The 14,398-nt window shown below is 45.3% G+C and overlaps 1 protein-coding gene across 2 annotated transcripts; it reads left to right on the top strand.

The window, feature by feature from the left end:
- The first annotated feature begins 2,930 nt into the window (after positions 1–2,930).
- On the top strand, positions 2,931–12,926 carry LOC110494720 (protein phosphatase 1 regulatory subunit 12B). 2 transcript variants are annotated; one of them, XM_021570023.2, is made up of 7 exons: positions 2,931–3,764; positions 7,033–7,049; positions 7,263–7,374; positions 7,727–7,831; positions 10,405–10,464; positions 11,193–11,266; positions 12,454–12,762. In XM_021570023.2, the coding sequence occupies exons 1-6, from the start codon at positions 3,657–3,659 to the stop codon at positions 11,262–11,264; spliced, it is 474 nt and encodes a 157-aa protein (XP_021425698.1). In that variant the 5' UTR covers positions 2,931–3,656; the 3' UTR covers positions 11,265–11,266; positions 12,454–12,762. The 2 variants fall into 2 exon arrangements, with proteins under 2 accessions (XP_021425698.1, XP_021425697.1); XM_021570022.2 differs by having other exon boundaries at positions 2,945–3,764; positions 11,193–11,243; positions 12,454–12,926.
- Positions 12,927–14,398: the final 1,472 nt, after the last annotated feature.

Here is a 14,398-nt window from a genome sequence, read left to right as displayed (position 1 = left end):
GGACATGTTGTACATGTGGTTGGAGTTTCCCCTGTCTGGTGCTGGACATGTTGTACATGTGGTTGGAGTTTCCCCTGTCTGGTGCTGGACATGTTGTACATGTGGTTGGAGTTTCCCCTGTCTGGTGCTGGACATGTTGTACATGTGGTTGGAGTTTCCCCTGTCTGGTGCTGGACATGTTGTACATGTGGTTGGAGTTTCCCCTGTCTGGTGCTGGACATGTTGTACATGTGGTTGGAGTTTCCCCTGTCTGGTGCTGGACATGTTGTACATGTGGTTGGAGTTTCCCCTGTCTGGTGCTGGACATGCTGTACATGTGGTTGGAGTTTCCCCTGTCTGGTGCTGGACATGTTGTACATGTGGTTGGAGTTTCCCCTGTCTGGTGCTGGACATGTTGTACATGTGGTTGGAGTTTCCCCTGTCTGGTGCTGGACATGTTGTACATGTGGTTGGAGTTTCCCCTGTCTGGTGCTGGACATGTTGTACATGTGGTTGGAGTTTCCCCTGTCTGGTGCTGGACATGCTGTTCTTCTACCGCCAGGCTTTTTGTGAGCTCTTTGGAAACTTTGTGTAATGCCACCAGGTGGTGCCAGTATCTCATCCTCACTGTTGTGACAAAGTGTGACCAATACTTTTCCATACAGTTCTGATGTTATCACCCAGTTCTGGTAGTAAAATATTACCATGAGATGATGCCAACATGTTAATTTCCATATACTGTTCAGATAATATAGATTACCAACCTGGTGTGTGATTAAACTTTAATGAACACTGTTTTTCTTGATTCATCTTGTGTAGTGGTATTACTGTAAATATCACTTTTCAATTGGTCTGAGCAAAAACAGTGGGTAGATATTAATCTTGGTTAACCAAGGAAAAAAATCATGTGTAATTATGTCCACAAGAGATTAGATAGAAATAGCTATATGGCTTGCTATAATATTTCAGGACAGAAATGTAATTTCTTCTATTGTCACCTTTCATATTGTGCTCATATGCTTCACTCTCTGTAAAGTGAAGATAGTGATTATTTGTCCATAAGGTATGTATATTGTATTTATAGCATGCTGAAGCCAGAAGATATTCTTAGACAGGCACTGACCACTAACCCATCAGGGGAGCACTAATCAAAGGAAGTAGAGATTATGAGCACCAGCCAAAATGACTTCCTGTTGTTGTCATAATTTCCCTCTACCCCCACGCTCTCCCCCTCTCTCCAGATCCCTTCCTACCCTCCTCTCTCCCCCTCTCCCCAGATTTCTCCTACCCCCCTCTATCCTTAACTCCAGATACCTTCCTACCCCCTTCTCTCCCTCTCTCCAGATCCCCTCCTACCCCCCTCTCCCTTTCTCCAGATCCCCTCCTACCCTTCTCTCTCCCCCTGTCTCCAGATTCCCTCCTATCCCCCTCTCTCCCCCTCTCTCCCTCTCTGCAGTTCCCCCATACCCCCTCTCTCCCTCTCTGCAGAGCCCGTTCCTACCCCCTCTCTCCCTATTACTCCCCTCTCTCCCTCTCTCCAGATCCTCTCTCCTGCACTCTCTCCTGCACTCTCCCTCTCTCCAGATCCCCTCCTACCCCCCTCTCTCCCTTTCTCCAGATCCCCTCCTATCCCCCTCTCTCCCCACCTCTCCCTCTCTGCAGATCCCCTCCTATCCCCCTCTCTCCAGATTACCTCCTACCCCCTCTCTCCTTTTCTCAAGGTCCCTCCTATCCCCCTCTCTCCCTTTCTCCAGATCCCTCCTACCCCCTCTCTCCCTTTCTCCAGATCCCTCCTACCTCCCTCTCTCCAGATCCCCTCCTACCCCTATTTCTCCAGATCCCTCCTACCCCCCCACTCCCTCGTTCCCTCTCTCCAGATCCCCTTCTACTCCCTCTCTCCAGATCCCCTTCTACCCCCTCTCTCCAGATCCCCTTCTACCCCCTCTCTCCAGATCCTCTTCTACCCATCCTACCCCCCGTTTCCAGATCCCCTCCTACACCTTCTCTTTCCCTCTCTCCAGACCCCCTCCTACCCCTCTCTCTAGATCCCCTCCTACCCCTCCTTTCCCCCTTTCTCCAGATCCCCTCCTACCCCTTCTCTCTCCCTCTCTCCAGGTCCCCTCCTACCCCGGCTCTCCAGATCCCCTCCTACCCCCTTTCTCCCCCTCGCTCCAGATCCCCTCCTACCCCACTCTCCAGGTCCCCTCCTACTCCGGCTCTCTAGATCACCTCCTACCCCTTCTCTCCCCCTCTCTCCAGATCCCCTCCTACCCCACTCTCCAGATCCCCTCTTACCCCTTCTCTCTCCAGATCCCCTCATAACCCCCTCTCTCCAGATCCCTTCCTACTCTCTCTCTCTCTCTCTCTCTCTCTCTCTCTCTCTTTCTCTCTCTCTCCCTCTCTCTCGGAAAGGATCCCCTCCTACTCCCATCTCTCCCTTTCTCCAGATCCCTCCTACCCCCTCTCCCCCTTCTCCAGATCCCTCCTACCCCCCGCTCCCTCTCTCCAGATCCCTCCTACCCCCTCTCTCCCTTTCTCCAGATCCCTTCTACAGCCCCTCTCCCCCTTCTCCAGATTCCCTCCTACCCCCTCTCTCCCTTTCTCCAGATCCCTCCTACCCCCATCTCTCCCTTTCTCCAGATCCCTCCTACCCCATCTCTCGCTTTCTCCAGATCCCTCCTACACCCCCTCTCCCCCTTCTCCAGATCCCTCCTTCCCCCCGCTCCCTCTCTCCAGATCCCCTCCTTCTCCCCCTTCTCCAGATCCCTCCTTCCCCCCGCTCCCTCTCTCCAGATCCCTCCTACCCCCCTCTCTCCCTCTCCAGATCCCCTCCTACCCCCTGCTCCCTCTCTCCATATCCCCTCCTTCTCCCCTCTCTCCAGATGCCCTTCTACCCTCTCTCTCCCTCTCTCCAGATCCTCCCCTACCCCCCTCTCTGCAGATCCCCTCCTACCCCTCCATATCTCCCTCTCTCCAGATCCCCTCCTACCCCTTCTGTCTCTCTGCTGTTGCATCATGCACACACTAACAAGGGGATACTGGCAGCCATGTTTGTGAAGCTGTGAAATGAGATTTAAAAATGACGAATTACATTTTTTTATTATCTTCATAACAAATTCCAATGTCCAACAAATCCATATTAGTCCATAGCTCAGACCAAAGGGTGATTAAAGAAAGAGGGGGAAAGAGAGACAGTGAAGCAGAAAGAGAGAGAGCGAGAGGCTGTCAGGCAGAATGAGAGCCGAGTGCTTTACTTTGAAGTTTTCATTTTTGTTGAATCACCACAGTCCAGAGAGTGCTCTCATTAGCGACACTGCTGTCAAGTCCCAGGCAGTGTCCCTCCCCATACAGTCTACAGCACCGCCCAGCGCCCACCCTCTTCCTCCTCCACAGCTCCATCCCTTTTGCTACTCACCTTCCACTCATCTCATCTCAGGATCACTCAACATCACCTGGAGTGAGATCACACTCCTGACCACAGCTATTTCTGTCTCATTAGCACTCTATAATTTTGATCACAATCCTGACTCTGTCCCTTCACCACCTTCATTCACATCACAGGGATTTTAACTGTGTGTCACTGGATTGTTCATGCAGTAGTCTTTTGGAATCAAGTTGGTTGGACCGGACCGCTGGACTCCACATGAACCTCATGCAGTGGAGATTATCCTGCAGCGATGTCATCTCACCTCTCCCCCCGCAACGCAAAGGATCAGCCACGCACAAGAAAGTCATCCACTGATTTGTCTCCCGCTAAACCCTCGCCGACCTCCAGAAGCCTCAAAGTAAGAACAGATTACTTCTCTTTTCTATGGGCAATAACAAGGAGACGCCTAGGCTGCCTTTTGGAAACATTGCCATGTGTTGAAAAAAGCTGTGGATCAGATAAAATGCCATGCTTGACTTATAACTTTAACCATTAGTTTTGAGCTCTCCAGACTAGCCAAGCACTATGTTGATGTCTAATACCATAGGTGTTATGGCATACTGTTCATGCTTTTAGTGGAAACCTTTGTAATTGTTTCATGAAGATTGTAGTGAGCGATGGTGATTAGCCCTCTTGAGCCAAGTGGCTTATGTGGGAGTAAATTTGACTAAAGGAATAGGAAGTTTCAGACTCAGCTGCATGGATGTAACTATTCAAATATAATTGTAAAACACATTAAACATACAAAGTGTACTCATACACAGACTCTCTCTCTCTCTCTCTTTGTGAGGTCCAGAATCCGTCCAATACAGCCTCAGCATTTCACTCCCACGACTGGTCATATAAGTGTCAGATAACTTTTGAGTTTCCATGACATCATCAGCTCCATGCAATTTTTTCACAAGGAAGAAAGTTGCCTCGGAATTTGACTGAGAGGAGTCCTGTGTAACTTAACAAAAGAGACAGCTGACATATATACAACTCAGATTGTCATTGAAGATACTTATCAGACAGGATCAACTAGATCAAACCCTTTCAGAGGCTTGCGTTCAAGTGGGTCCCCCTGATATCACCCTGGATAAGACTCAACATGTTCCTGCACACGAGCCAGCCGGGAAAACAAAACAGGAAAATGTTTAAGAAGTTGTAATAAGAAGTTGATCTCAACTGTTTACTCAAGCAGTGATACGATATATATACAAATAAATATATATATATATAAACAACCATATTGTTTACATCATATATATATGAATCAGCTGTTCATGCCTTTTTTCATATATATATGATGTAAAGAATATGGTTATATGTATATATATATATAAATATATATATATATATATATATCGTATCACTGCTTGAGTAAACAGTTGAGATCAACTTCTTATTATAACTTCTTAAACATTTTCCTGTTTTGTTTTCCCGGCTGGCTTGTGTGCAGGAACGTGCTGAGTCTTGTGCAGAGTGATATCAGGGGGACCCACTTGAACGCATGCCTCTGAAAATGTGATGTGATATATATATATATATATATATATATATATATATATATATATATATATATATATATATATATATATCACATTTTCTTCTTTGGAAGAGCTAGTCAGCAGACAGGAAGTCCCCCATCGGATCTAACAGAGTAGGAGGGGAGCACAAAGAAAGACTGGCCTGGTCCACAAACAACCACTAGCTCCAACATTCTGGGCACTGGTGTGAATCTGAAAGGATTCTATTGGTGTAATGATTAATCAATACAAGCCTACTAGAGAACCAGATGGACCTACAACCATATTGTTTACAGCATCCAACTATTTTTGATCTACATGAAATGCCTAGGGGTTAGATATTATAAGGGTTATTCCTGGCTGGGTTGGTCATGGTGGAAGGGTTGGGTATTATAGGGGTTATTCCTGGCTGGGTTGGTCATGGTGGAAGGGTTAGATATTATAGGGGTTATTCCTGGCTGGGTTGGTCATGGTGGAAGGGTTAGATATTATAGGGGTTATTCCTGGCTGGGTTGGTCATGGTGGAAGGGTTAGATATAATAAGGGTTATTCCTGGCTGGGTTGGTCATGGTGGAAGGGTTAGATATTATAGGGGTTATTCCTGGCTGGGTTGGTCATGGTGGAAGGGTTAGATATAATAAGGGTTATTCCTGGCTGGGTTGGTCATGGTGGAAGGGTTAGATTTATTGGGGTTATTCCTGGCTGGGTCTGGTCATGGTGGAAGGCTTCGCTGAGGCATGTTAGACTCAGAGCAGGCACTCCCCATCACAGCCCAGCTTCTCCCAGTGCCAGATCCAAGCAGAGCTTCAGGAGGTAAGCCTTGTTAATGATAACTTACAATGGCTCCAAGCACAAAGACAGACTCTTTAATAAGAGAGAGCTGACAGTGTTGACACAGACAGAGAGAGAACATCCTGAGAGCTTGTTGATGTCTGATGGGAACCATTCCTGTGTGTTTATACATGATCCTTCTAGAGCCCCTTGAACAATTCAGGTGAATTTATATCTGTCTCCATAGAGCCTTACTTGGTGTGTTATGTCTAAACACTGCAATGAGTTCTTATGCATGTGTGTATGACCTTAAGTTTGTTTTCCAGACTTCAGTTCAAGTCTCTTTTATTCTTGAAGCAATAATAGGCGAGTGCACAAAAAACAAGAAAATATTTATGTATTCTTACATTGTTAACCAAATCAATTGACGTCAATTGAAGCAATGTTTTAAAGCCTTCACTCTTGCTCACTGTTGCATACCATGGCGTAAAAGCCTAAATATTTGTCTCTGAGGGCTGAACTCTTGAAATTGCCTGACAAAGTGCTTGCTCGTCATGGTTCCCTGGACACATAGAAAGTGGCACAGGCTTGAAAACGGAAGCAGGCTGTCCGCTGCAGCCTGAGAACACAGAGGTCAGGGGCTGGCCAAACACTGGAAGAGAATCACTGAGGACATTTTCTAGCGGGAATGATTATGCCTGCAGTGGAACGCATCTCCTATTCTATCCTATAGTATTGTATATTGTATTGTATCAGGAATAACCTTTTCAACTCTTCTACTGAAATAAATCCACAAGTGACTGAAGTAACAAATTAATGCCATTGCCAACATTGCCATTTTTGCGGGAGTGTCTCTTTAAAAACAGATTCATATCCCCTGTTTCCAACCCTTCAGCAGGCAATAACCGTCAAGATTCCCAGGCTAAGCCGCTGCCATAGTTATTACCTTTTTTGGATGTGTTTAGCTTTATCTCTGCGTCTCAGTTTGCACATGTGACTGTTTCCACTGTCCTTCTCTAACTTGGCGTGAGTATCGAGTTTCATCCCAAGATGCTCTCTGCTGATATCCACATGCTTGGCTGCAGGACAGTGTGAAGGTCTTCTGTTAGCCTTCTATGAGAGTTCATAACTAGGGCCATGGGGTTTTCCTGGCCACGTGAGCTGAAATGTAAAAATGTAATTGCAGCACATAATCTTTATGCATACAGGACACAAAGGCCTTTTACAAAGTGCTCATCTTCACAGCTCTGCTGTCAGAAGACATTACACCTCAGTGTTGCAGATCATCCAAAACGACTAATGTTCTATGCATTTTGTAAGTGACATATCTTCTCTGTTTGTTTTCAGCATGAAAGAGTGTCCAGGTAAGATGCTTTCAACTCAATTAACTTCATCAAAAGACACAGGTGTGCTTTAGATTTTCACTATCAGGCATTGAAACATATCCTAACAGCCATTGGTCACTCAGGTCTAGATTGCAACTGATTGTTATTACAATTAGGGTCAAAGGTACATTGGTGATTAAGCTCTGACACAGTGCAGTAGATTCAGGTTCAGCTGTGCAATCTTACCCTCAGACTGGACTCGTCTGGTGCTTACGACCGAGAGGCCTATGATGCTCGAAGGGAAAACAGAATGGCAGCGCGGAAAAAAGCAGAGGAGGAGGCAGGGTGCACTGACTATAAGAAGGTAACCTGTAACTTGGGAAAATTGCCGTAGTTTGCTAATGTTCTGTTATAAATCTGTTATGTCATGATAATGACATTGTTTTGTAGCCCTTATGACTGTGGGTTCAAGTACAGTGTAACCCAAAATGGTATTACATGGTATTTCATTGCACTGTTGAGAGGTAGTTCACAAGTTAGCATTTCATTTCACTGTTTACACCCCGCTGTATCCTGGGTATGTGACAAATAAACTTTGATTTGAATTGGAGATCAGGCTACATGAAAAACACAACTGGTTGACAGCCTAATTCAAATTATATGGCATGTAATGATGTTCTGGGTCTGAGTTTGCTGTGGGATCCTGTGCATCACAGATGTACGAGGAGGCCTTGTCTACCAATGAGAGACTCAAGTCCAGGCTGCAGGGCAGCAAACAGGAGCTGGTATTGGTGCAGACTCAGCTGGAGAGAGTGACACAGGTGATTATCCCCAACTGGTATTCATCCACCACACAAAATAGTTCCCCAACAAACAGTCATTGTAAACATTTTTTTTTTTTTAATTGTTCCTCAACCAGTGGCTGACTTGGGCAGGAGCTCACTGGATCTGTGTACCGGCACCTCAAATGTTCTATTGCTTGAGCTACTGTTGCTCTTATAGAATATTAGCTCAAAAGTATTGTGGCACTTCTGCACCTAAATCTACAGTAAACAGCACCGGCACTCAAAATTAGTACCGGAACCTATTTCAGTCCAAGTCAAGCCAACAAACCATCATCCTAAACATCAAACGAAACTGCAGAAATCAGATGAAGAGTCCAATGAAGAAGTACAGTGCATTTGGAAAGTATTCAGATCACTTGACTTTTTCCACATTTTGTTACGTTACAGCCTTATTCTAAAATGGATTAAATACACGTTTCCTCATCAATCTACACACAATACCCCACAATGCCAAAGCAAAAACAGGTTTTAGACAATTTTGCAAATGTATACAAATTATAAAACTGAAGTACCTTATTTACATAAGTATTCAGACTCTTTGCCATGAGACTCGAAATTTTACTTAGCTGTATCCGGTTTCCATTGATCATTCTTGAGATGTTTCAACAACTTGATTAGAGTCCACCTGTGGTAAATTCAACTGATTGGACATGATTTAGAAAGGAAAACACCTGTCTATATAAGGTCACAGAGTTGACAGTGCATGTCAGAACAAAAACCATGCCATAAGGTCGAAGGAATTGTCCTTAGAGCTCAGAGACAGGATTGTGTTATTTTTTTTTTCACCTTTATTTAACCAGGTAGGCTAGTTGAGAACAAGTTCTCATTTGCAACTGCGACCTGGCCAAGATAAAGCATAGCAATTCAACACATACAACAACACAGAGTTACACATGGAATAAACAGAACATACAGTCAGTAATACAGTAGAACAAAAGAAAACAAAAAGTCCATATACAGTGAGTGCAAATGAGGTAAGATAAGGGAGTTAAGGCAATAAATAGGCCATGGTGGCAAAGTAATTACAATATAGCAATTAAACACTGAAATGGTAGATGTGCAGAAGATGAATGTGCAAGTGGAGATACTGGGGTGCAAAGCAGCAGGTGGCAAAGTAATTACAATATAGCAATTAAACACTGGAATGGTAGATGTGCAGAAGATGTTGTGTGTTGAGGCACAGATCTGGGGAAGGGTAACAAAACATTTCTGCAGCATTGAAGGTCCACAAGAACACAGTGGCCTCCATCATTCTTAAATGGAAGAATTTGGAACCACCAAGACTGTTCCTAGAGCTGGCCGTCAGGCCAAACTGAGCAATCGGAGGAGAAGGGCCTTGGTCATGGAGGTGACCAAGAACCCGATGGTCACTCTGACAGACCTCCAGAGTTCCTCTGTGGAGATGGGAGAACATTCCAGAAGGACAACCATCTCTGCAGCACTCCATCAATCAAGTCTTTATGGTAGAGTGGCCAGATGGAAGCCAATCCTCAGTAAAAGGCACATGACAGCCCGCTTTGAGTTTGCCAAAAGGCACCTAAAGACTCTTAGACCATGAGAAACAAGATTCTCTGGTCTGATGAAACCAAGATTGAACTCTTTGGCCTGAATGCCAAGTGTAACATCTGGTGGAAACCTGGCACCATCCCTACGATGAAGCATGGAGGTGGCAGCATCATGCTGTGGGGATGTTTTTCAGCGGCAGGGACTGGGAGACTAGTCAGGATCGAGGGAAAGCTGAACAGAGCGAAGTACAGAGAGAGCCTTGATGAAAACCTGCTCTAGAGCGCTCAGAACCTCAGACTGGGGCGAATATTCACCTTCCAAAAGGACAACGACCCTAAGCACACAACTAAGACAATGCAGGAGTCTCTGAATGTCCTCGAGTAGCCCAGCCAGAGCCCAGACTTGAACCCGATCAAACAGCTCTAGAGAGACCTAAAAATTGCTGTGCATCCTGACATAGCTTGGGAGGATTTGCAGAGAAGAATGGAAGAAACTTGTCAAATACAGGTGTGCCAAGCTTGTAGCGTCAGACTCAAGAAGACTCGAGGCTGTAATGCTTCATCAAAGTACTGTTTGTCGCTATGGGGTATTGTGTGTAGATTGATAAGGGGGAAAAAACATTTTAATACATTTTAGACTAAGGCTGTAATGTAAAAAATGTGTAAAAAGTCAAGGGGTCTGAATACTTTCCGAATGCACTGTATGTGTCTGTTTGTGCAATTTTATTGCTTATCGTTGTGATTTCCAGTGTACAGTTCTTGTCAAATTCATGGTGGAATAACTCTTCCATATCCTACTGCAATGACCACTGCACAATACAATCAGGAAAGTTGCAGGAGTGTGAAGAATGTGACAGGTTATGCAAGGAAGATGCATTGGCTGATTCCAGAGGTAAATGCTTGGGAGGTATTATTTGTGAAGTACGGTAGTATGCTTGTGAGGTGGTGGTTGTTTTCAAAGGTATATATGAGAAATGTCTGCCGGCTTCAAGGATTGCGCTCTTCTCATTGTCCCCATTTTAACCGTGGGCTTTTGCATTGCAGAGAAAGATAACCATGACTGAAAGGTCCAATGAAAGGTCCATGCTTGAGACAGAAAAACGGGTGAGATCCTTATGTCACTGAATGTTTGCTTATGCACTTTTAACTTCTCTCTTGGCCTTCATTATATGTTATTTTAATAGCTCATAGGTCCAGTCATGGTAAGTCTGGTAGTCACATCATGTTCAGTCTCACTCCTCTCCTCTCTGGGAGCCTCATCATGTTCAGTCTCACTGTGACATGTCTCCTCTCCTCTCCTCTCTGTGAGCCTCATCATGTTCAGTCTCACTGGGACATGTCTCCTCTCCTCTCTGGGAGCCTCATCATGTTCAGTCTCACTGTGACATGTCTCCTCTCCTCTCTGGGAGCCTCATCATGTTCAGTCTCACTGTGACATGTCTCCTCTCCTCTCTGGGAGCCTCATCATGTTCAGTCTCACTGTGACATGTCTCCTCTCCTCTCTGTGAGCCTCATCATGTTCAGTCTCACTGGGACATGTCTCCTCTCCTCTCTGGGAGCCTCATCATGTTCAGTCTCACTGTGACATGTCTCCTCTCCTCTCTGGGAGCCTCATCATGTTCAGTCTCACTGTGACATGTCTCCTCTCCTCTCCTCTCTGTGAGCCTCATCATGTTCAGTCTCACTGGGACATGTCTCCTCTCCTCTCTGGGAGCCTCATCATGTTCAGTCTCACTGTGACATGTCTGCTCTCCTCTCTGGGAGCCTCATCATGTTCAGTCTCACTGTGACATGTCTCCACCATTGTGACATGTCTCCTCTCCTCTCTGTAGGAAACACGTGTCCTGCAGAAGAAGATATCAGACATGGAAGATGAAGTGAAGGTATCTGTCCAGTTGCAATAATGGTGAATTTCCTGAATTGATACTGAGAGATGTTCAAGGTCTGACCAATTTGGGGTCGTTTTCTTGTGGCTTGATGCCAGTTCTTGTACTTCTTGAGAACCTCCAATAGACTATACCTAGCCACAGCAGAGACAGAACATATTTCCAAAACATAGTCTCCGCAGGAGGCCGAGCCATCACAAAGTTGCCCTGCAGATAGACAGAGCAAGCTGCTGAACAGGGAATATCCCTCTGGGACGTGCCTTGGTACTGTAGTGTGTCTGTCTCAAACGACACCCTGTTCCCTTAAAAATGCACTGCTTTCTGGTCAAATGTGCCAGTTGCGATGCAGCCCGAGTCTCAAGCCAGCAGTGACAAAGCATAAATGGTGTGTGGTGTGGTATTCTAAGCTGACATCATTTGCCACCATTATGTAATCATTATGCTCCGTTGGCTGTGAAATGTGTGAGTGCATTGATTTATATTCATGGAGTGAGTACACCATTGGTATTCCTCCACAATCACTACTGCCACAAGCATCTGCTGTGTTCCATACAGGAGGGTACAGACAACAACCTTTTGTTGTCTCTGAATGAGAGGTCTCAATAAAGATGGAACACTAAACTGAAAATAGACAATCTTGTGGGAGAACATTACATGTTCAGTTGACTCGGAGGGAGGTTGGTGATGAGTGTCGTTGTCATTTGTTCTGTGAATCAAACTTGAACTGGATTTGCTTCACCCTAACCCCAACCCTAATCCCAACCATAACCCCAACCCTAATCCCAACCCTAACCGCAACCCTAATCCCATAACCACAACCCCAACTAACCCCTAACCCCAACCCTAACCCTAATCCCAACCATAACCCTAACCATAACCCCAACCTCAACTAACCCCTAACCCCAACCATAACCCCTAACCCCACCCATAACCCCTAATCTCAACCATAACCCAACCCTAACCCCAACCATAACCATAACTCCAACCCTAACCTTAACCCTAACCATAACTCCAACCCTAACCCCAATCATAACCATAACCCTAACCTTAACCCCAACCCCAATCATAACCCTAACCCCAACCCTAACCCCACCACAACCCCAACCATAACCTCAACCCGAACCTTAACCCCAACCATAACCCCAACTCTAACCCCAACTCCAACCATAACCCTCTCTGTCTGCGTGTTGTCTGCTGTCCTCCACAGGTCCAGACAGAGCTGAAGAATGAGAACCAGAGACTGAAGGACGAGAACGGAGCCTTAATCCGGGTCATCAGTAAACTGTCTAAGTGAGAAGAGGAGGAAATGGAAGAGAGCAGGGGATGATACAGCTTTATTTCCCATGTTTACACCCACTTCTCCAACCCCACCACCCCCACCAACACCCCCACCAACACCAGTAGTCTTCACACGCAGTTTGCATATTTGCACATTTTTTGTATTCATTTATGGATTGTTATAATGCATAATTATATAATCACAGCACATAATAATACCGTATGAATGTCTGCAAATGTTTAATCTATAAACTGATGTAACAGGTTATATATTATCACGTTTTGTATCACTATGTGACATTTGAAATGTTTTTGTTGTTTTTTTTTGTTTACTCCATCACATGAACAGTCTCCTTGTATAAGCCTTGTATAAGTTATTTATAAAGATTTTCTATGCTGCAATCCAACGCAATCTCTTGTATTCAGTGTCATCAACTGGTCACGTGTGGTAATGCATCATACTGCAGAGGCCTACTGTAATGTGAATCAGGATTGGTACACATTTGTAAGGGTTATAGATTATATACATTGTTATTCATATAGTTTACATGAAGTAGTGAATTTGAAAAGAGAAGGGAGTGCGGAGGAGGAGAGGAGGGAGTGAGGAGGAAGAGGAGGGAGGGAGGAGGAGGAGAGGATGGAGTAAGGATGAGGAGAGGAGGGAGTACGAAGGAGGAGAGGAGGGAGTGAGGAGGAGGAGAAGGAGTGAGGAGGAGGAGAGGAGTGAGTACGAAGGAGGAGAGGAGGGAGGGAGTGAGGAGGAGTGGGAGTGAGGAGGAGGAGAGGAGGGAGTGAGGAGGAGGAGAGGAGGGAGTACGGAGGAGGAGAGGAGGGAATGAGGAGGAGAGTAGGGAGTGCAGAGGAGGAGAGGAGAGGGTGAGGAGGAGAGTAGGGAGTGCAGAGGAGGAGAGGAGAGGGTGAGGAGAGGAGGGAGTGAGGAGGAGAGGAGCGAGTGCAGAGGAGGAGAGGAGGGAGTGCAGAAGAGGAGAGGAGGGAGTGCAGAGGAGGAGAGGAGGGAGTGAGGAGGAGGAGAGGAGGGAGTGAGGAGGAGAGGAGGGACTGAGAAGGAGGAGAGGAGGGAGTACAGAGGTAAGGCAGAGGGGTACAGTTCTTTGGAATTATTGCAGTATGGTGGCCATGGAGGATCAAAATGCATAAAGAGGAACCTTTTTTTTTTTTTAAGCAGCAAGGTCGGCGGTATTGCATTGCGAATGTAGCTCTGCACTGTTTGGGTCCGCCCCGTGCTCAAAAGAGTTCCAAAGGCCCAGGAAGACGGGGATTTAGTTGCCTGCATTGCAGTAATTTTACAAACCCACTCAGTTTCAGTTCACAGAGGAAACGTTAGAAGAATACAGACGTTATTGGTCCTATTGTAAATACAATTGGAAACATTTAAGGCAGACAGAATTATGGTTGCTGCTCAAGATAAAATAAACACAAGTAACACAGGACCAATCTATAAAATTATCTTAATCAATCCAAGTACACTCAATAGGAGGGATAGTGAAAACAAGTCAGGAAGTAACAGCATTAATGTATCACCACAATTAAACTAATATTCAGAGTAATAACTGCCATACTGGAATGGAGCTTATACTGAATGGTTTGTACAAATCAGATCCATAGGCCTTCTTGCAATTGGAGTATTCAGAGCGTATGTACCGTGTACTGGAACAGTGGAAAGGAGCTAATGGGATCAAGTGACATGTTGCCACAATTTTGCTGCTACAGGCTCTTTATGCTAAGAGCTACAGGCTCTTTATGCTAATGTGCAATTGATATGAATTACTGAAGGTTCATTTTAAACTCTTTTGAACATAAGTATGTATATGATCATCACTAAAATCCAAGCAGCCATATGATTTCATAAATAC

Source organism: Oncorhynchus mykiss, chromosome 17 (assembly GCF_013265735.2).
Source record: "Oncorhynchus mykiss isolate Arlee chromosome 17, USDA_OmykA_1.1, whole genome shotgun sequence".
NCBI classification, from domain to species: Eukaryota; Metazoa; Chordata; class Actinopteri; order Salmoniformes; family Salmonidae; genus Oncorhynchus; species Oncorhynchus mykiss.
The sequence above is the reverse complement of the archived record's forward strand: the minus strand, read 5'-3'. Positions and strand labels throughout refer to the sequence as shown.

Excerpts from the sequence above, each read along its gene's own strand:
- LOC110494720 (XM_021570022.2), top strand. The coding sequence starts at position 3,657 with ATGTCATCTCACCTCTCCCCCCGCAACGCAAAGGATCAGCCACGCACA. Across the intron at positions 7,375-7,726 it reads GGTGCACTGACTATAAGAAG|ATGTACGAGGAGGCCTTGTC; the intron begins GTAACCTGTAAC and ends TGTGCATCACAG. Across the intron at positions 10,465-11,192 it reads TGCTTGAGACAGAAAAACGG|GAAACACGTGTCCTGCAGAA; the intron begins GTGAGATCCTTA and ends TCCTCTCTGTAG.